The 20,142-nt window shown below is 40.6% G+C and overlaps 1 protein-coding gene across 1 annotated transcript; it reads right to left on the reverse strand.

Moving 5' to 3' along the window:
- Positions 1–8,579: 8,579 nt before the first annotated feature.
- LOC129730732 (uncharacterized) lies at positions 8,580–11,571 on the reverse strand. The gene is made up of 5 exons (XM_055690286.1): positions 11,446–11,571; positions 10,543–11,385; positions 9,900–10,097; positions 9,713–9,844; positions 8,580–9,639 (listed from the first exon to the last, which is right to left on the reverse strand). The coding sequence occupies exons 1-5, from the start codon at positions 11,491–11,493 to the stop codon at positions 9,442–9,444; spliced, it is 1,419 nt and encodes a 472-aa protein (XP_055546261.1). The 5' UTR covers positions 11,494–11,571; the 3' UTR covers positions 8,580–9,441.
- Positions 11,572–20,142: the final 8,571 nt, after the last annotated feature.

The raw sequence follows: 20,142 nt of genomic DNA on the forward strand, positions 1-20,142 counted from the left end.
TGATAAAATGTTACCAGCCAAGAATGTCGAGTTGGCCAAAAATGTGACATATGTTGTATGTATTTATACTTGTAGAGAACAATGAGGATTAGTTTTGAGCCGCCAATCAGTAAAAGATTAGAAAGAATTAAAAATAAATTGTGTTGCCAAAATCGGAACGTGCTAAAAACGGAACGTGCCAAAAACGGAACATACCAAAACGGAACTTACCTGTATTCTGTTAACTTTTTCTGAAGAAGAATTTTTTAATGATTTAAATGTTGTCTAGAACGATAAAAATACTACCTACAACTTTGCTGAAGACATAAGATACAGTAACTGTTCGCTAACTGGGTGCTGTTTAACTGGGCTGCTTTTTAACTGGGCGTTCGCTAACTGGGCTATAGCCCAGTTAAAAAGCAGATGAACGTCAAAAATCAGCGTTTGGCATATCGCTGTCAAAACGAGATAGGGGCACATGAATAGTAAATTGAAATTGATTTTTTCAGTTCAATGGATTTTGGTTGTCATCACACATGCGATCCACCAGATATCCATCTACTCGTTTCCAGGTCAAATAAATATTTTGTTGAAAGAAAATGTTTCCAAGCAACGGTTAGTGCAAATAAAGCACACGCATAGCTGAAGACAATTTATTATTTCTCAGTTACTGTTCATCAATCAGAATTTTTAGTGTATTTGTTTTAAAACATTTTCCAATTTTCGCTGAGGGAGTTTTGCCTAGCGCCATTACATCGAAATCCCCCTCGGTATTTGACGACATTTGAAATGTCAGCCCAGTTAGCGGGCGACATTCGATAACTGGGCTAGGCCCTCAGCCCAGTTAGCGAACGAACAGTGTAAAACGAACAAATAAAAATATGTATTTTTTTTTAAAATTTTGAACGTTTTTACTTTTTCTTTTATCGTGACCAAATTTTCACAGATTGTAGTTAACATTGTTATCTTCAATGTGTAGAAATACTACAAGGTATACAGCCCTAGGGGTTGTATGAAATGGTGACGTAGAACTAAATGTATATATTATATGCTGCGATAAACTGTTCATAGGCAACCGTTTATATTTAATGGTAGTCATTGTAAAATCAACGATGCATGAGTACATGAAAATTTCACACTAGTAGTAGTTGTTGAAATTCTCAAAACTCTTATCTTCAAGCAGTTATAGTTCTGAAAGGAACTGATTCCATTATCTTCAGCTCGAAATGTGTGCTACAGAACTATGATGATCGCTCCATTGTACACTGGAAAAAAAATTAACCCAAATTACCACTAAATAGAAGCTGCTGGGCTGGCAAACTGAAATAGAGCATATCTTATGTCAAATTGGTCACTAAATCGATTGGTGACGGTTTCATTTTGTGCAGGGCACGGAAAATGGTCTATTTTGCGCTTCTTCACCCTATTTCTACGTATTTTTGAAAATAAAGACCTTTTCCCGTGCCCTGCACAGGATAAAACTATCACCAATTGATTTTTTGACCAATTTTACATAAGAAGCGCTATATTTCAGGTGGCCAGCTCAGCAGCTTCTAATTAGTGGGAATTTGGGTTTATTTTTTCCCAGTGTGCATCGGTAGCATTGAATATTTTGCTTGACCGCGCATAATAAAGTTTGCTCTCCGCTGTGCCCTCCAGTAGCTGTGCCAGCTAAATATTCTGCAGCGTACGATGGTAACTGTTGTTGCCGTATGCAAAATTAAGGTAGCATGTTCCGCAGTGCCTAGAAGTTGACTCGTATGCAGCTCTCGTTTCTCAATTTCGCGTACCTCTAACAGCTATATTCCACTCGCTATTGTGTGAAAAACTAGACTAAAGCTGAATTTTCCACACGCAGTCTTTTGTATCGAGTTCAGCGTAGATTTTTGCCATTTGGGCGTGGCCACGCAGTTTAGAGAAAGAGAAACAAAACAAAACACCTACTACTGAGTGATTTTCATAAGCACCTAAAGAAAGTTTTTGCTTTCCCAAAAATCGAAAATCACTCTGGTTCATAGATTAACTGATTTTCGTTACTAATATTTGACTGATAACGGTGTTCGAGTAAACCGGGAAATCACTCAATTTAGCAGTGAAAATTCTTGAAATGAGGGTTATATCTTGCTGTGATAAACTATTCACAGGTAACACTACCGTTTATCTTTGGTGCGCCCTGGTCGTTATTGCAAAAATGGTTATTGAGAAATAGATGAACATTTCACACTGGTAGTAGTTGCGAAAATTCTCATAACTCTTATCTTCAAGCGTTCATAGTTCTGAAAGGAACTGATTCCATTATCTTCAGCTCGAAATTTGTGCTACAGAACACTGATGATCGCACCGGTAGCATTGAATATTTTGCTTGATCGCGCATAATAAAGTTTGCTCTCCGCTGTGTTCTTCAGTAGCTGTGCCAGCAAAATATCCTGCAGCGTAGGATGGTAACTGTTGCTGCCGTATGCAAAATAAAGGTAACATCGTCGGTTTCGTGCAACACTGGCACAAATCAAAATTCATAGTTATTTTTCAATTTTCAAGCAAACTTCAAAATGTAAGATTTCCAATCCTTATTTCACATTTTGAGGTCTATTATGGACAAGTAAATAGCTTATTTTTACTAACTTTGTAGAGAAATTTCGATTTGTGCAGCAAAGGCACTTCTATTCATAACTCTGATTTTTTTTTTGGAATTTTGACACGGGGTTTCTCGGGATGTAACTTAACAATATTTGGCATCGTTTGCCACCAAAAACTCAAAAACGCAAAATTTTGAGTTGTGCCAGTGTTGCACGCAACAGACGACATGTTCCGCAGTGCCTGAAAGTTGACTCGTATGCAGCGCTCGTTTTTCAATGTCGCGTACCTCTAACAGCTATACTCCACTCGCTATTGTGTGACAAACTAGACTGAAGCTGAATTTTCTACACGCAGTCTTTTGTATCGAGTTCAGCATAGATTTTTGCCATTAGGGCGTGGCCACGCAGCTTAGAGAAAGAAAAACAAAACAAAACACTCTGTTGAGTCAAAAAATGTAGGCAGTGGAGTTCATTCCGTCCATGTTATTGTTATCCGTGCTCGGGAAGCAAGCCAGGGAAATGTATGGGAAAAGCTTGACATTGGAACTTTTCACCTTTTTTCACCATTAAGCAGTAAAGCAACAATGTCAAACATTATATCAAACAATTGTCACACATTTTATCGATCCACCGACAGATAAATGACTAAGATGCATTAAGTCGTTCGCTTGCTATAATCGTTTGAAATCAGACACAACATTTGCCAGTTTCATTTTTAATTTCACAAAATGTGATCTAGTATAGAAAACAAAGACGTAGTCCTACGTCAAAACATGAATTTTTAAAAAAGAAACTTTTTGGGATATTTAATATTTTTTTATTGTGTATATACATTCCTCAGAACCGCAACTTTATTACCTATAACTTTACCTGAGACATTATTTTAATCCAACAAAACAATTTTCTCCTACAGTCACTTTACAATTATCAGAACAGTCAACGTATTGTCTGAGTGTTCAAAAATAAATATAAAATCGGTAAAACAATCAACTCTCAATTTACTGTTTTACTGCCTATTTCCGTGTTCTGATGTTGATAAATCAGTTGAGAAGTAAAATATCACTTACATAGCAAATGAAGCCCGTAAAATGAAATCAATAGTACTCACATAGATTCAGGGACATCCGAGAAAACTTACATTTGTTTGTCACACACATGAGGCAGAAACAAATGGGGAGAGGAAAGCCGTTACTCTCTCACGTTATAATTGACTTAGAGAAAAAGAAAGAGAGCAAGATATACAAAGAGGATAGAGAGAGATAAAAAGAAAGAGAGATAAAGAGAAAAATGAAAAGAAAGAGATAGAGGGATAGAGAAAGCGAGATAGCAAAAGAAAGAGAAAGATAGAGAGAGAGCATAAAAAAAAGAAAGGGAAACTTAAAGCACAGACTAGGAGAGAGAGCAAGAGAGAGAGAGAGAGAAAAGGAGATAAAGAAAAAGTGAAAGGAAAGAGCGAGAAAGGGGAGAGTAAAAGAGAGTAGGTATGATCTGCGTCTGTAGTTTATATTATTGGAAAAAAAATCTTAGTGTCTAAAATTCCGATTTTAAGAAATTGGACTTTTGAAGATGTAATTCTTCTGTTAACTTCTTATGAAGAAGAGTTTTAATTCTGATGTATATTTTTTCTGCACGATAAAAGAGAGATGAATAAAAAAAAAGAAGAGAAAGAGCATAAAAGATAGAGAGGAAAATTTTAAGCACAGGCTAGGAGAAAGAGAAAGATAGATAGAGAGGAACATAGAGAGAAAGACAAAAATAAAGAGAGAAACAGAGAGAGGGAGAGTGAGAGATGGAGAGAGAGAGAGAAAGAGAGAAATATGGAAAGAGAAAGAGAGAGAGATAGATGGAGAGAGAAAGAGAGAGAGATGGAGAGAGAGAGATAGCAAAAGAGAGAGAAAGAGAGAGAGAGATGGAGAGAGAGATAGCAAAAGAGAGAGAAAGAGAGAGAGCGATAGAGAAATAGAGAGAGAAAGAGGGAGAGAGACAGAGACAGATAGAGAGAGAAAGAGAGTGATAAGGAGAGAGACATAGAGAGAGAGACAGAGAGAGAGAGATAGAGAGAGAGATAGAGAAAGAGAAAAAGAGAGAGAGATGGAGAGAGAAAGAGAGAGATGGAGAGAGAGAGGGGGGGGAGGGGGAAGATAGGGAGGGAACCTTGAAGCACAGACTAATAGATGCAACACTGAAATCTAGCTCCAACATCACAAAAAACGATCATTTCAAATTTTCAATCGCATAACCGCTGGAAAAAACCGTCTGGAGCACTGTCTAAATTCTCATACATATTTTGACACATGCACGTACGCTAGCGCTGAGGTTGAAACATAAGTCACGGCAGCAGATGGTGCTAGTGTTACTATCGCAATGTACTGATATAAGCCGAACGATGATTTTATGGAAAATTTTTTCACACTGTTATGTCTGTTAGTCTGTGCTTGAAGCATTGAACCAGACAGGTAAAATCCTTACCACCAAGCTGTTTGTAACTGGACCACGGTGCTCCCACAAACCGTTATTATAAAAAATGTATCAAAGTATCTGAGTACACCATTCGATTCGTTATGACGTCCAGAATCTCTGGTCAAAATTTCAAAATCATCGTACGATACATTTTTGAGTAATGCCCTTGTGAAGGTCGTAAAGTACAAAGAAGTGATATGAAAACGACGAAATACTTATTGTAAAGCACGTTTTTCAGCCACCAGTTTATGAAATAATTTCCAAAATAGTTTCTACACATTCCAAGGGTTATATTTCAAGACCTTAACATTTGGTGGAAAGATTTATTTGAAAATCCCACAGCGCACAGTGGTCTAAACTCGAAAAATCGTGATCGTTCTAGATTTGACTGGGAAAAATTGATTTTATGTACTCAATGTCTTCAGCAAAATTGTTTCATTGAATAAGGCCTTACTTTTGGCATTTTTAGTTTTTCGATCAATCCACCAAACTGTTGGATAAAAAAATTTTTTTTTAAATTTTCAATATACCAGCTCGCTTTCTTCAGCAAAGTTGTGGAAAATTTTAAAAAGATAAACAATTGCTGAATACTGCGTTGTCCTATCTGTACGTTGGACTCGACAAAATAGTGTTTTTTGTAGAACACTCCTCTTTAAAATCAGTTTTTTGTCTAAAATTTTTTCTATGATTGCAATTTTTTCTATGATAACAAGCGAGAAGAAAGAAAGTCCGTGTTGATATGTTCCACCGGTATTTGGTTCGCGCAGCGTCAAATATTACATAGTTAGAAGAAACATAGAATAAATGGTGCGACAAGTATTATTTATTAAATGGCGACCGTGAGTTGAGAGAGTTAAATGAAGTAAAATTAGTGAGATTAAGCGCCGTATATGACATATGTGTTAATTGTCTGCAATCAATGCGTTGTGTTTCGGCTGTCGAATGCAAATAAGGCACGTGTGAAAATGCAATGTTAGCTTTTGTTTGGCTGTACATCGAAGGAATTCAAAAAGAATATGTAACCGTTGGCTACAATTCTTAGTTTTTTTTGTACATAATTATTTGTTTGCATGTTTCGAGCCTTCACGTTTCTCTAAAATACAGAACATAAGCACATTAGTCAGGGACGAATGCCGCTGCAACAATATAAATCGCTGTTTGGTCGATGAGGCGGGACTCAGCATGGCGCAAACTGCTTCAAAAATGGAGATTGAAATTAAGCGCAAAACTATTGGAGGGAACTGGCGGACTTTCTAAGACTATAAAAGGAAGTGGACTTACAGACTCGGGAGCTTTTTTTATACACCAGGCGTCCGTGTGCTGTTCAGCAGTGAGTTAGATCAACGATTGGACCCCCCCCCCCCTTTGGGGCTATCGGTAGTGCGTTTGCAGATTGGCCCGCAGCTACAGGAGAACTGCGCAGCACACGGTTCGGCCCGCGAACTTGGAAAGGTTCCGCGCCTAACCCGTAAAGGAGCATCGACACCCTCGAACAATATGTCCTAATCGTTAAGGGGGGTCCCCTCTCGGTGCTAGCCATTGCGGTCAGCCGCGGTCAGGCCGATTGTGTCAAAGAGGAAAGACGCCTGCAACATTGGAGATCAACGTTCGAGATCATTGGGTTCCGGCTATCCACCATCCGCTTGCCGCCTCGCACCGGTTCGGAATCGGGTTGCGCAGTCGAGAGGACTCCTGCGCAGCCGAAGCAGCGAAAACTAGTGAGTAGACCTTACACGCCACACCATCATTTGTGATTACACACCCACACGCCACAATTACACGAAATAAAATAAGTAAAGTGAAGGTTCTTGGTTTTTGTATTTTATCCGCGTTATCCTTGATTACCCGGTAGCTAGCCGACCCTGCGATACCAGCAAGGCCTGCTCTGCCGCAGCATTTGCCAGCCGTAAGTGTTGGGAAGTCAGTCGGTTTCAAATGAGTAGGGATATTGGAAGAATGAGAATGAGAGGATCAAATAGACACAGGAAAAATTACAGAAAAACAAAGAGAGGGAAGGAGGCATTACGTTTTGCTTAGTAGGCTTCAAAAATCCCAAAAAATTTAATGTTTTATGTAAAAAATGGAGCGGATGAGTTGTGAAAATTTTGTTTAAAAGAAACAGCAAGAAAATGAAAAAATTAGTTTAACCCTCCTCCTCAACATTTTTTATCATTTCGCTATACAATATATTTTTGATTCATTAACGCAAACAAACTTTTGAATTCAGTGATTATTTCTTTAATTCACTAAAATCTTATTAGTTTCCTTCAACTTTGTTTAATTCTCAATTGGTAAATGTAGGATTACTTATAACTTAAGAAGAAGATAAAGAAACAGAAAAGAAGAAAAAATAATTAAAAGAAAAGGAGAAGAAAATAGATGAAGAAAGAAAAAAAGAGAATGATGCAAAAAAGGCAGGCAAAACGAAAGGGACAGACAAAAAGAGAGGAAAAGAAAAAGAAATAGCGAGTAAGTGAGAAAAGGGCAAAGAAAGAGAGAGGCAGAGCGAGAAAGGAAGAGAGCGACAGAGAGAGAGAGAGCGTAAGAGGAGGACAAAGAGAGAGAGAGAGAGATAAATGGAGAGGGAGACAGAAAGGGAAAAAGGAGAAGAAAGAAATAGAAGGCATTCCGGGCCACGGATGTATGTATTTAGCGTATTTCGACCGACAATATAACATTTGTTTTAGTGCAACAAAGGTAAAATGTCAAAAAGTAAACCGTCAATGTTAATAGAACCTATCTCAAATCGTAAAATGTGAATTATGTTAAAAATGCTCTACGAATCTTTGTTTCAGAAACTTACCTTGGTTCAGATCACTCATTACTCTCTCACGGTATATTTGACTTCAGGAAAACTATCGCGAGCAGTTCTAATTCAAGAATCCTTCACCCCACAAGCATCGTTTTAGTTCGACTGTTAATGCTAATTGTGCATCCGAATCGAAGTAATTGAGTTCGCTCATTAAATCGCTGAAATTGACCATTATCTTGGGCCATCCACTCCCATTGTGCTGCGAGTGTATGTGGCTGTGTGTGTACGCGCGTCTGCGATGAAAAATTGAAATGGAGACGCCCAACGGTCGGTGATTGCAGCACCAATAATATTCCGTGCAAGCGTTAATGTAAAATCGCTACCGTGCTACGTTTGCATCGTGACAGACGAACATTTTCCCGGCGAGACGAGATTCTGAACGATGATGACAGTGATGACGATAATGGTGATGTCGTTGGAGCAAATTGTCCGGGATGTGCGTAACCGAAGAAAGGGATGTCTGTTCCTGCAGGGCAACGCAAAAAGGCGGAACCCGGCATTAATCTTTGCCATCCCGCGGCAGGTTCCTCTCTCTTCGTACAGACAAACTCTGGTGCTCCGGTAGAGGTATGATACCATGGTAATTAACTTTGTGATCGAGTTCTTGTCTGGCCAGTGTGTGAAGGATATCTTGCGAGAAGGCTTGTACGGTTGTTGTGCAATCTGCTCCGAAAGTGATCATCGATGGTTTGTGATACACTTAAACACATAGGAAATGGCTACCGTTTCGAGATATTTTATTACTAGGAACATTTGACTTATGCTCAAAACCTGAATTGAGATTTGGCAGATCAAACTCGAGGAATCGTGGAATCATTTTATTAAATATTGGGCTTGCCCTGAGCAATCGAATATAACCTAACCTGCAAAAAGTTGTATGCATATCAATCACGAAATCTGAGGAGCCGAAGGAGCTATTTTAGAATTATAGTTGTTCGCAAAAAAATGAGAAGATCGAACCTTCAAGACTAGCGTGCGTAACTTGGAAGCTCCGTTTCTGCCTTTAAATTTAAAACCACAGACTGATCTACCTTCGAGAAAACTTTTTATGAGTGTTTGATAGAAGATAAAAAAAACTGCGCTCAGGTTTTTAAATCAGTGTTGCTAGTAGAAATTAGTCGGTATTGGTGTTATACTGTACGAGAAAACCCGTATTGGCTTCAGGATTTATTTCTATTTTCTAAATCAATTTGGATTCACTGCTCTGTCTCGCGCAACTGGTAGCACGCAAATAAAATACCCCGACTAACGGCAGCACCCTTTTGGCAGCGATCCTAATAAATATTTAAATTAGCTCCCATCAAATGCAAAACGCCTTCGAGGGCTTGATTGATTTTCTAATTTCTCAATAATGCTGCCGGCTAGCCTTCCTCAGTGCTCCGGACGGAGTAGCGTGATCGTAAATTTTGGCAGTCAGGACAGCTAGGTCAATACGAAAGGGTTTGAAAGTCTTTTCACACGAATAACTGTACACTTTTTCCGCCTGTTCGCGGCGGCTGCTACTGCTGCCGATGGCGGGCGGTATCAACCAGAATCGATCAATCTCCAGAGCGGTCGGCACAGTGCTGTGGACACCCGCAGGCGGATAGTGAAATATATGCGTATATTTCTTCATCAGGAGAGTATCTGGGTGTAATCCACGGCGATGATCTTGCTACTGGAATGCGAGATGTGGACGTGCGGCAGCAGACGGGACAGCTCGCCGAAGGATGGAATTTTGGCCCGCGGGCTGACGAGAAAGCAGCAGTCCCAAAAGTATAGGTAGAAGATCGCCGGTGCCCGCTCGTAGATGATGTCCAGGACGAGGGAACTCTAAGGAAGAAATGTTTTTTTTGCTGAATTTCGAATCAGTGATGCAATAGAATGAAAAATAAAATGGGTTTACCGTTCGAACACAGCGCAGGATAATCTCCCGGGTTTGCATTTTTGGGAATTGTAGCAGAAGATTTTCCTCGAGGTATATGTCGTACAAAAACAGCTTCACGATCGTTCCGAAGTGGCTGAAGTATCGCTGCAACTAAAACAAACTCGATGATTAGGATGGTGTAACTATTAGAGAACAAATGTCCTACATAGATTTGCTCCACAGGTCGCACGCTAAATCGACCCTCTCGGACGGTATAGTTGGAAATTCGAATCACTTTCAGTGATGGCAGGTCATTTCCTAGCGGGGCTAGGTTCCACACGTACGTGTGAAGGCTGACCAAATTCTGGAAGTTCCATGAAATCAGATTGCTGGATTTTTCGATGCGAACCAATAGTTCGAGTTTCTGGAAACAAGGCAAAAGGTGCTTAAAATTGTATGAATTATAATTTGAACATTTTCCAATAACAGTCCAATAACAATTTCGGGCCAATAAAATAAATATGTTGCTGTTTTTTCATTTTTCGGATCAGAGCAATTCCAAATGACAGAAGAAAAGAAAATTTTGAATCGATTTCCGGATGAATTATGTTTTGTCCTCCCAAAAAAAATACAGCAAAAACTAATTTTTTAGTTTTTATTTTTTTAAGTTCAAACAACCTAAAATTCTGGTAATCTCAACAACTTTGAATTTCTTGTGCCTAATAAAAAATCTTTTGTATTGTTCTGATTTCAGGCATATTTGCTCAAAATTTTGTAGAATTGCTAGATCACACATTTAAAATAGAACGCATTACTTACAACTAAGGTGCAAACAAGAGTACTTTCTACGAAGTTTACAAAATACATACCCGCAGTCCTTGCAATCGGCCGATAGCATTGCACGCCGCAACGCACAGATCCGTGCCTAGGATTGAGAGCGCCTCAAGACTGTGGCAGTGCTGCAAGAGCGGAGCATAACCCAGCTGAAAATCGTTGTGGCGAAAACCGATAGCGAGATTCTTCAGCTGACTCAGCGTCCTAACAAAGTTATCACCGATCTCGAATGCATTGGAGAACCGTTCCGGAAAAAATGTATCCGATCTCAGCTTCAACATTCGCAACTTCACAAATCCCGGCAAATTGCAGCACTGCAATAGCAAGTCCAGCTTGGTTGATTCCAGAAGTAGCTCCTCTAGCTGACCAGCGACAGTTTCTACTAAGGCTAACTCATTTCCATTCCCTAATACTATCGCTAACCGCGTCAAACAATTTGGAAAATACCACGCGCGATTTCTAGGTAAGTTATTAAGCTCACAGCAACTAACGATCAAATAGTTAAGACTAGGGAAACGACATTGGCCACACGATTCACCAAATAATTCAAACAGTAAATCACTTTGAATATTCTCGACTGTTAATTCTTCTATGTGACTTAGAACCAGTCGCCCGAATATTGCCTTGCGAAGCAAGCTGAGAAAGTTCTTTCTTCGCGCAGATTTTGGACTAGATTCGTCATCACGAATGCTGACGCAAGGAAATTTGGCCCACTCCTCACTATCATACGCAAGGAGTTCGACATTGTCGGAGCTCACTTTCAGCTGGCGCTTCAATAAAAAATGCTTCCTGACTAGGATCCGGTACCAGTGGCTGCATACCAGGTGCAGATGTCGCCGTTCCGCAACGGTGAGCTTGTCGAATATGCAGCAGAGCACCTGAAATTGTTTGGAAACCGTTACACTGCGAATCAAAACTGTTAGGCTGCAAACTCTAACCTCAACGGGAAGGTACTGTATCACTGACATTTGCACGTTTTCAACCATCGAAGATGGAGTACGAACTACCGAGCAGAAGCCAACTGCGATGCGACGATTGCTGGTTGAAACATCTGATCGAACAGCTGCCAGTTTTGCACCAGAAGCAGGGATCGGTCACGGACTGCTCCTGTCCGGAGGCCTTGCGAGGGAAATTGTTATGCGGGCGTAATTCATGGAAAATAGAATCAAAACGAAGAGGATGAACGACTAGAAGGAATATTGCGCCGAAATGATGTTCATAGTTTTCTTTTTTCATTTTTGGTTTGTTTTATGTGCCGCACATTTCTATGCGTAGCTAAGCACGTGGTGGAAGTGCCGAATGTTCAAGTTTCGTTCAGCTATCGTTGAATGGATTGCGTTGTAGTTGAGCTGCTAAAGAATGTTCTACTGAGTAATTTGCTATTTCTTTCGTATTTCCAGGTATGTATTGCCTATCCGTGGCTTAGGTTTCTGGGCATAATAGTGGTAGAAAGGATGTCCGTTATTTTGATTGAAGTTTGTACCTGTGAACGAACTGTAGAACAGGTCCATATTCATTTTAACGGAATAAAATAATTAATGCATGCTGAGTAATATAAATAATGCATAAGTTGACATTGATTTGTGTTTTTAATTTATCGGTTCATATTCGAAAGGAATTTTCGACAATGTGTGCCTGACAAATAGTTTTTATGGGGAGTGTTACTTCATTATCAACATGAAGAAAAGGGTCGCAAAAAGTATATACAATATAATTAATATAATATAATTAAAAACGAAAAACAAAGAACGTCCCGAACAGATGAAGAATTGGTGACATTACTCGATAAAGTACTGACAAACCCATAATTGAGCTTCTCAACAGACGAGAACTAATGCGCTTGAGCCGGGTATTAAAGAGTGGCTGTGTTTTAGACAACGCCAGGCCTCATATTAGAAAAATCGTGGAAACTTTTTGAGAAACGCTGAAATGAGATGTTTTGTCCCACTTATCATAGTCGCAGACATCGCTACATCTGATTTTCATTTGTTCTTATTTATGAAGCATGATTTGTCGAAGAAACATTTTTACAAATTTGTTAAAACGAAGAAGTGCATTGATTCATTCGTCAAAAACAAAAAGTAGAGGAATAGGATGAACAATACATCGAGTAATTCCAGTGCAATAACCCTAATAATAATAAACCATTGATAATTATTAAAACGATTTAGCCGCAAATGCTATGTTTAAATTTTATTTCTGGTTATATGTATTTAATTTGATAAATTGTTTACTTTGCCTTCATACAGTAACAAAAAATATCGATATCAAACACTCATTACTGGTTGTAAAGTCAAGCTTTCTCATTTATATCGAAAACTTGAGCCGAGGAGGCTTGTGTTGTTGGGTAAATTCGACAATTGCTGAGTGCTACGATTCTACTGACACTGATAGTTTCTTTCAAACACGAATTCAAAACCGATTAGAAAAATCATTTTTTCAAAACAAAACGTTCAAACGTTGTGCAGTTCATTGTTGATAAAACCTAAACTAAAACTTCAAATCAGAGTTGATAAACCAAGCTGTATATATCTGAACAATGAGTGATGAAACCACTGAAAACAGAAATCACTGCAATTTTCTACTGAAAATTGTAAGGTACAAATTTATTTCATTAAATAATTTGATTTCGTGAGTAATGTTCTTGGTTGTGAGAAAACTTAAGAAACTTGTGGGAAAATATGTATCTTGAAAAAGCAAATCTGGAAATGAAATATAATAGAACATAATAAAGTAGTGAACGCACAAATATTTTCCTCTGGTTTCAACTAACCGTTGAAAGCCAAACCTAAAGGGTGATACGGTCGAAAATTGGTCAAACAAAAATGTGTGTAAATCGGTCATTTTTGAATAAAATATCAAATCTTGTTCCTTTGTCAAGCTACCTTTGTACTGACCTTTCTCTTGACTTCTTCCATCAAGTTTTGTAGGTACAGTCCTCTTGGTCACTTTGTTCGCCGCCGAACGCCAGTTAGCCTTGAACTGAATCTCGTCCTTCGTGTCTTCTTGAGGTTCCACTTGACAATAGCCCAGTATTTGTCTATAGGGCGGAGCTCTGGTGTATTAGGAGGGTTGATGTTCTTTGGTACCACCTGGATGTTGTTCGCGTCATATTACTCTTGGACTGTTCCGGAACGACAAGATGTCAAATCGTAATCTCATTAGCTTATGAAAATTTTAATTCGAGAGAAGAAAGTACTATAAAATCTGATCCAAAGCAATTTTACCGTTATGCAAATGAAAAAATGAAAACTGATAATTTCCCATCACGCATGCATTTTGAAGCTTATAGAAGCGCTGAGTCTCAGCTTATTTGCAACCAATTTCCGAACTTTCCAGGCAGTTCACAAAATCAACTACACTCAAAAGTTCAAGCTTCTGACATCGAACACAGAATGTGTGAAATACACAACGCAACAGTTGTACAATGAATACATTGACAGAGATCGAAATCAGAATATGTTTCATACACACAAAACTCGTGATGTTTCGGTGAACTTCGGTTTCGAGCGAACGATTTCCTTGGGGACTTTCAAAATAAAAAATTCCAACATCGATGCATAAAACATTTGCATTTTTATTAGTAAAACCATTGCTTGACTTTTCAATCTTTCAATCAAAGAAGTGTAGAAAAAATCATTTATCATCCCAATCTCCAAATCAGGTAAACGTTCTGAAATAAAAAAAATATCGCGGTATAGCAATCATCGTTTGTATTTCTAAATTATTTAAATCAATCAGTAACAGTGGCGTAGCCAAGGGGGGGGGGTTAGGGTTAAACCCCCCAGAGCATTTGATCTTATATTTTTTCCATGTTAGGATTCTGCATTACTTTAGCAGTAGGGTTGAGATGCTTCGTCTCCTCGAAAAAAGTCCCTATGCAAAATTTTTAGCTTCGGTATGTGTAGCCTCAAAGTGGTCAAAGTTTCACTTTTATGATAGACTAAAAATATGATCGACGAAAATGTCGAAATGAAGTTATAGAAACCGAACTTTTTTGACACCTAATGTTTAGCAATGCAAGAAAACTTCGAGATCTGGTGTAGTTTACAAAAAAAAAAAATCAGAAAATCGGTTTTCTGTCTTCTAGTTCGAAAACCTGCTGACTCCATTTCGAAAACCTGCTGACGCCATTTCTAAGGCATTTGGGATTTTGGCTTTTTCGATATCAAAAATGTTATGATTTTTTATCGGCCAGAAAAGTAAAGCTTTAACCGCTTTGAGACACAATTTCTGGACGTCCGATGGCAAAGGCTAAGTTAATCTTTTAGACCTTTGCAAGAGACTTGTAATACAGAATTCACCGTGCGTACGAAGAAAATGAAGACCACCCGGTTTCGAGAATGTTGCTAGATTGATTTAGTTAAACAAATTCTAATGAAACCCAGGAGAGAAACAATCTCCTTTTCCAAATTTTTCGCCTGTCCTCCTTTAGATTTTTATTTCTAGGTGTTGAAAACTTCATCGCTATTCTTCTTTTTTTTGTTGTCTACTCAGTGCGCTGTCATGCAGTTGTTGTTGTTTTTTTTGTGGAAGTTTTTGTTCTGGGGAAAAAATGTCGTGAAAATATGCTATTTTATACTATGCAACAGAAGGTTGAATCAAATGTCTGTATGTGGGAATGGAATTTTGTGACCTCTGGAAAAGTTGTTTTCGAATTGATCGTTGACTGAACTACGATTAATTTAAGCAGCACGTGCGTTGCATGGTTAGCGGCATCGCTAATGATAGCAGAAAAACACTTCATTTCCCAAGTTGTTCTCTCCTATTCTCTAACCTCAATATTCTCTCGCACTCAGGGCCGGATTTAGATGCTGGGGAGCCCGGGGCAGATATTTTCGTGGGGCCCTCTTTTCTGAAAAAAAAAAAAATAGCGGTAAAAAAATTAAAATTGTAAAATGACTCTACCCTTCGCTGATAGGTGATGAGCAAAAAAAAGGTCAGGAAAAAGAATTATAAGTTTCCGTTAGACTCTGCTAGTAATTTGAGAAGTAAATATTGAATTTAGTCCGTACAAATACGTCATCATCAGTGCTTATGTGGACTGGTTCTCCACTATGTCTTCACGTCTAGCCCAGGAGTAGAGGGCGTCTCGTATCGAAAGGCCCGGCGCATTTGCCCCCTTGGCCCTTCCATAAATCCGGGCCTGCTCGCATTAATTTCTCTACTGCAACGCATCTCTTCGAAAAAAAAAAATGATGGGAGCGCATAAAACCACTGTTTCTCTAGTGCCGTCTAATGCATGTGGTAGGTTACTCCTGTCTCTCAACCTGCCACTCTCTTCAATACCTTCAAAATTCATTTTTTTTTCATCAATCCTGGTAATCCTGCACATAAATTTCCTGGTTGACAGAACCTTTCGCGATGAAAATGTTGCTCTTCAAACTACAGAAACAGATAACCTGCCACACGAGATGTTTCTTTGCAAACTTCGACAGCTTAATGTGTTTGAAAATCTCTGCCACCTTTTATCTTCCAGTGGCCGTACAGATCCTGTACAACGCAATCAAACTTCGTCCGCACCTTCACGTACAGTTTTCACAATCGTTGTCGTCTGGCCGACTTGTTTTGCTTAGCGTTACGATTTGAAGCCACCACCTTGTTGTAAGTCGACAGTCCGGCTCGTTTTTTTGGGTTATTCACAGCGGTAAACGACATTCTCAGCTTGCCTGTGACATCTCGGACGGAAAGGTTTGGACTCCGCTTGAAACTACTGGCCACTCTTTACGTGAATTTTGCAGCTTTTGGATTTAAATTTCTCCCCGATTCTGTCTTCCTAGCAGTCGACAAACGTTCTTTAAACACTTTAATTACGTTGTTGATGGTTCATTTCGTTGATAAACGGCTGGACACGTGTAGCTTGAGACCCTAATGTGATCACTCACCTCTGTCCAGCAACTCCTATCGTAACCTTCACGAGACGGCGCGCCGACCGGGATTCGAGTAACCCCCGGTGGAAACTTTGGGAAGCGTGTCGTACGCGGCTGTCCCCATGTTAGGGGTGGCGTACAACAGCGTCTGACCTGGAGCGGGTGGCTGAATTAGGAAATGTTGTATCCCACCAGCTACATCTAAGATGGTAACCCCATCAGCAGGATGTAGGTATGGCGACTCTGGTAAGGTAGCATATCGAAACCTTTCTTCAACCACGAACAACGAAATTAGAAATACGGAACGGATTAATCGGCAAAGACCTAGGCTACGAACACGGAAAAAAATTAAGGTAAACGATTGGAAATTGGGTACTTGGAACCTCCGATCTCACAATAAAACCGGCGCGGGCTGCCTTGCTTGCTCGAGAACTACAGCGGCAGGGAGTCGAAATCGCAGCGATTCAGGAGGTTCGGTGGTCAAATTCCGGAGAAAGGGAATTCCGTGCAGTAGACCCTATTGCACGCACTTCTTTCAAGTACCACATCTACTACAGTGGCGGCAAAGTAGCGGAACGGGGCGTCGGTTTCGTAGTGTTGGGAAATCAGAAAACAAGAGTCATCCGGTGGAGGTTCGTAGATGACTGTATATGCGTGTTGAGGATTAAGGGCAAATTCTTCAACTACAGTTTAATCAACACCTACGCACCGACGAACGACAAATCTGATGAAGTTAAAGATGAGTTCTATGACAAGCTTGAGCGAATCTATGACGAGTGCCCAAAACACGACGTAAAAGTCGTCATCGGAGACGCAAACGCACAGGTTGGGAGGGAGGAATTCTTCCGTCCGGTCATTGGAAGGCATAGCCTCCACTCGTCAACCAACGAAAACGGCCTGAGGCTGATAAACTTTGCCGCGGCCAGAGGAATGGCCAAATGTAGCTCCTATTTTATACGTTTGAATATTCGGAAACACACCTGGAGGCATCCAAATGGAGAAGCCTACTCCCAGATCGATCACGTACTGATTGACGCTCGGCACTTTTCGGATGTTACTGATGTTAGGTCTTTTCGGGGACCAAACATTTACTCTGACCATTATCTCGTCGTTTGTAAGATCCGCACACGGCTGTCAAACGTGCTGAAATCTCGCACAGAGAGGACGATACGTTTCAACATATAGCGGTTGAAGGCTGATGGCGTAGCAGAAGAAGAATAGAAGTCTGAAGTACAAATTTCCCTGCGCCGGTCATGTGTAATGACAAGGACGGAAACCTGCTTATGGATAAGCCGACACGGTAGCAACCAGGTGGAAGGAGCACTTCCAGGTGCTACAGAACGGTGAGGGGCAGGAGGAGTGAACGATGAACAGGATGAGGATTATGAGTGACGAACAAGCTGTGGAGCCACCAACACAGGAGGAGGTCAAAAAGGCGATTAGTGAGCTGAAAAACGGCAAGGCCATTGGGAAGGATGGTATCCCGGCCGAAATTTCAAAAGCGGGAAGCGAGCGGCTGTACTATGCGATCCATCAGACCATACTTAGAATCTGGGCGGATGAACAAATGCCGAGCGACTGGTTGGAAGGCTTCATATGTCCTATATATAAGGGGCCATCCACATACCACGTGGACAGCATTGGGAGGGGAGGGGGGTTGGCTAATGTCCACGGTCCATACAATTTTTTTAGAATTTATATGGACAGTTGTCCACGGAGGGGGAGGGGGGGTCAAAATCGTTAAAAATCTGTCCACGTGGTATGTGGATGGCCCCTAAGAAGGATCATCGATTGGATTGTTGCAACTATCGAGGCATTACGTTGCTCAACTCCGCATATAAAGTGCTCCCCCGTATCCTGCTTTTACCACGAAAGATCAAAACAATGGTCGCAGTGGTCCAAATCTTACAAAAACAAAATCCTGTTCTTCAGATTGAAACCGTTAACGGAATCCTTTGTTGGCGAATGCTAGGCTGGTTTTCGACAGGGGCGTTCCACGGCTGATCAAATCTTCACCTTGCGGCAGATCCTCGATAGGTTCTGGGAGTATAACCTGCCGACGCGCCATCTGTTTGTGAATTTCAAGGCGGCATACGACTCAGTGAAAAGAAACGAACTGTGGCAGATCATGCTTGAACACGGTTTCCCGACGAAACTAGTTAAGCTGAGTTGAGTCGTTTGACGCTGGAGGGATCGAAATCATGCGTGTAGATAGCTGGCGAGACATCAGCCGCGTTCATAACGTTGGATAGGTTGAAGCAGGTGGATGTGCTCTCTAATTTCTTATTCAACATCGCTTTTGAAGGTGCAGTACAAAGAGCAAACGTACAAAGAAACGATACGATCATCACAAAATCTCACATGCTTCTTGGTTTGCGGAAAACAACGATATCATCGGTATCGACCGTAGGGCAGTGAAGGAAGCCTCCGTAACTTTTAAGAGGGAAGCAGTGAGATTGGGACTTGTCATTAACTCTGCCAAAACGAAGAACGCGGTAGCTGGCAGGGAGTGTTGGAGTTCGCGTGGTGTTGGTACTGAGGTTGAGATAGATGGGGAACGATTTGAAGTGGTTGGCGAACTCGTTTATCTTGGTACGCTTGTGACATGTGACAATGATATGAGCCGTGAAGTGAAACGACGAGTTGCAGTTGCGAACAGGGCCTTCTACGGATTACGTAACCAGCTATGGTCCCGTAGTTTGCAAACTCGCACAAAACTAGCGCTGCATAGGACGTTGATACTCCCGGACATGAAGCATGGACGCTGAAGGCAGCTGATCGACGAGTGCTCGGAGTGTTCGAGCGTATAGCTCTGCGATCGATACTTGGCGGTTAACTGAAAGATGGAGTGTAGCGCAGACGCACGAATCACGTGTTGTACCAGGTATACAAACATACTGATATAGTGAAGGTAATACAGCGGGCAGGCTTCAGTGGGCTGGACATGTAGCCAGAATGCCTGATGAGAGAGCCGCCAAAACTATCGTCAGTAGAGAACCAGGAAGAGGCCGTCGACTCCGTGGTAGGCCTCGCACGCGGTGGATGTGCGCAGTGGAAGAAGATACACGATCTGCTTGTATACAAGGAGACAAGAGTACGGCTGCCCAAGAAAGAAGAAGCTGGACATCTCTAATTTGTTCGGCCCTAGATCGGTGAACGGTCCTTTAGCCAATAAAGTAAGTAAGTTACTTCCCTCATTTTAATTAAAGGAAATGGCTGCTGAAGCGCATCAAGAGTTAAAAAATGCTCTCGGAATTATTACTACAAGTGTAACGGTGTCGTGACTGGTTCCATCGCTTTATAGATGGTTATTTCGATGTTGACGACTTTCCGCATGAATAAAATCCAAAAATCTGCGACGACGCTGAGTTGGAGGAATAGCGCAATGAGGACCCATTCCAAACGCAGGAACAGTTTGCTTCGGTATTAGAAATTACCCGTCAAATCATTTCAAAGCAATTACATGCTTTTGGAATGATTCAAAAACAGGGACTTGGGATCCTTATCATTTGAAGCCTAGAGACGTTGACCGTCGTTTTTGCGCCTGTGACAAATGCTCCAGTGGCGAAAGGAAGGTTTTTTTCATCGCATCATCGGGTGATGACAAATGTATTCATTACAGCAAACCAAAGAAAAGAAAGTCATGGGTATTGCCTGACCATGCTCTTACTATTGTCGACTGCAATTCACGAAAAACGGTCAATAAACGAGCAAAGGTACGAATCAAAGTTTTAACTGCATGACAACGCTCGCTCTCATACTGTA

This window comes from Wyeomyia smithii, chromosome 3 (genome assembly GCF_029784165.1).
Source record: "Wyeomyia smithii strain HCP4-BCI-WySm-NY-G18 chromosome 3, ASM2978416v1, whole genome shotgun sequence".
NCBI lineage: Eukaryota > Metazoa > Arthropoda > Insecta > Diptera > Culicidae > Wyeomyia > Wyeomyia smithii.

Excerpts from the sequence above, each read along its gene's own strand:
- LOC129730732 (XM_055690286.1), bottom strand. The coding sequence starts at position 11,493 with ATGGTTGAAAACGTGCAAATGTCAGTGATACAGTACCTTCCCGTTGAG. Across the intron at positions 9,845-9,899 it reads GACCTGTGGAGCAAATCTAT|TTGCAGCGATACTTCAGCCA; the intron begins GTAGGACATTTG and ends AGTTTGTTTTAG. Across the intron at positions 9,640-9,712 it reads TCCTGCGCTGTGTTCGAACG|AGTTCCCTCGTCCTGGACAT; the intron begins GTAAACCCATTT and ends TTTCTTCCTTAG.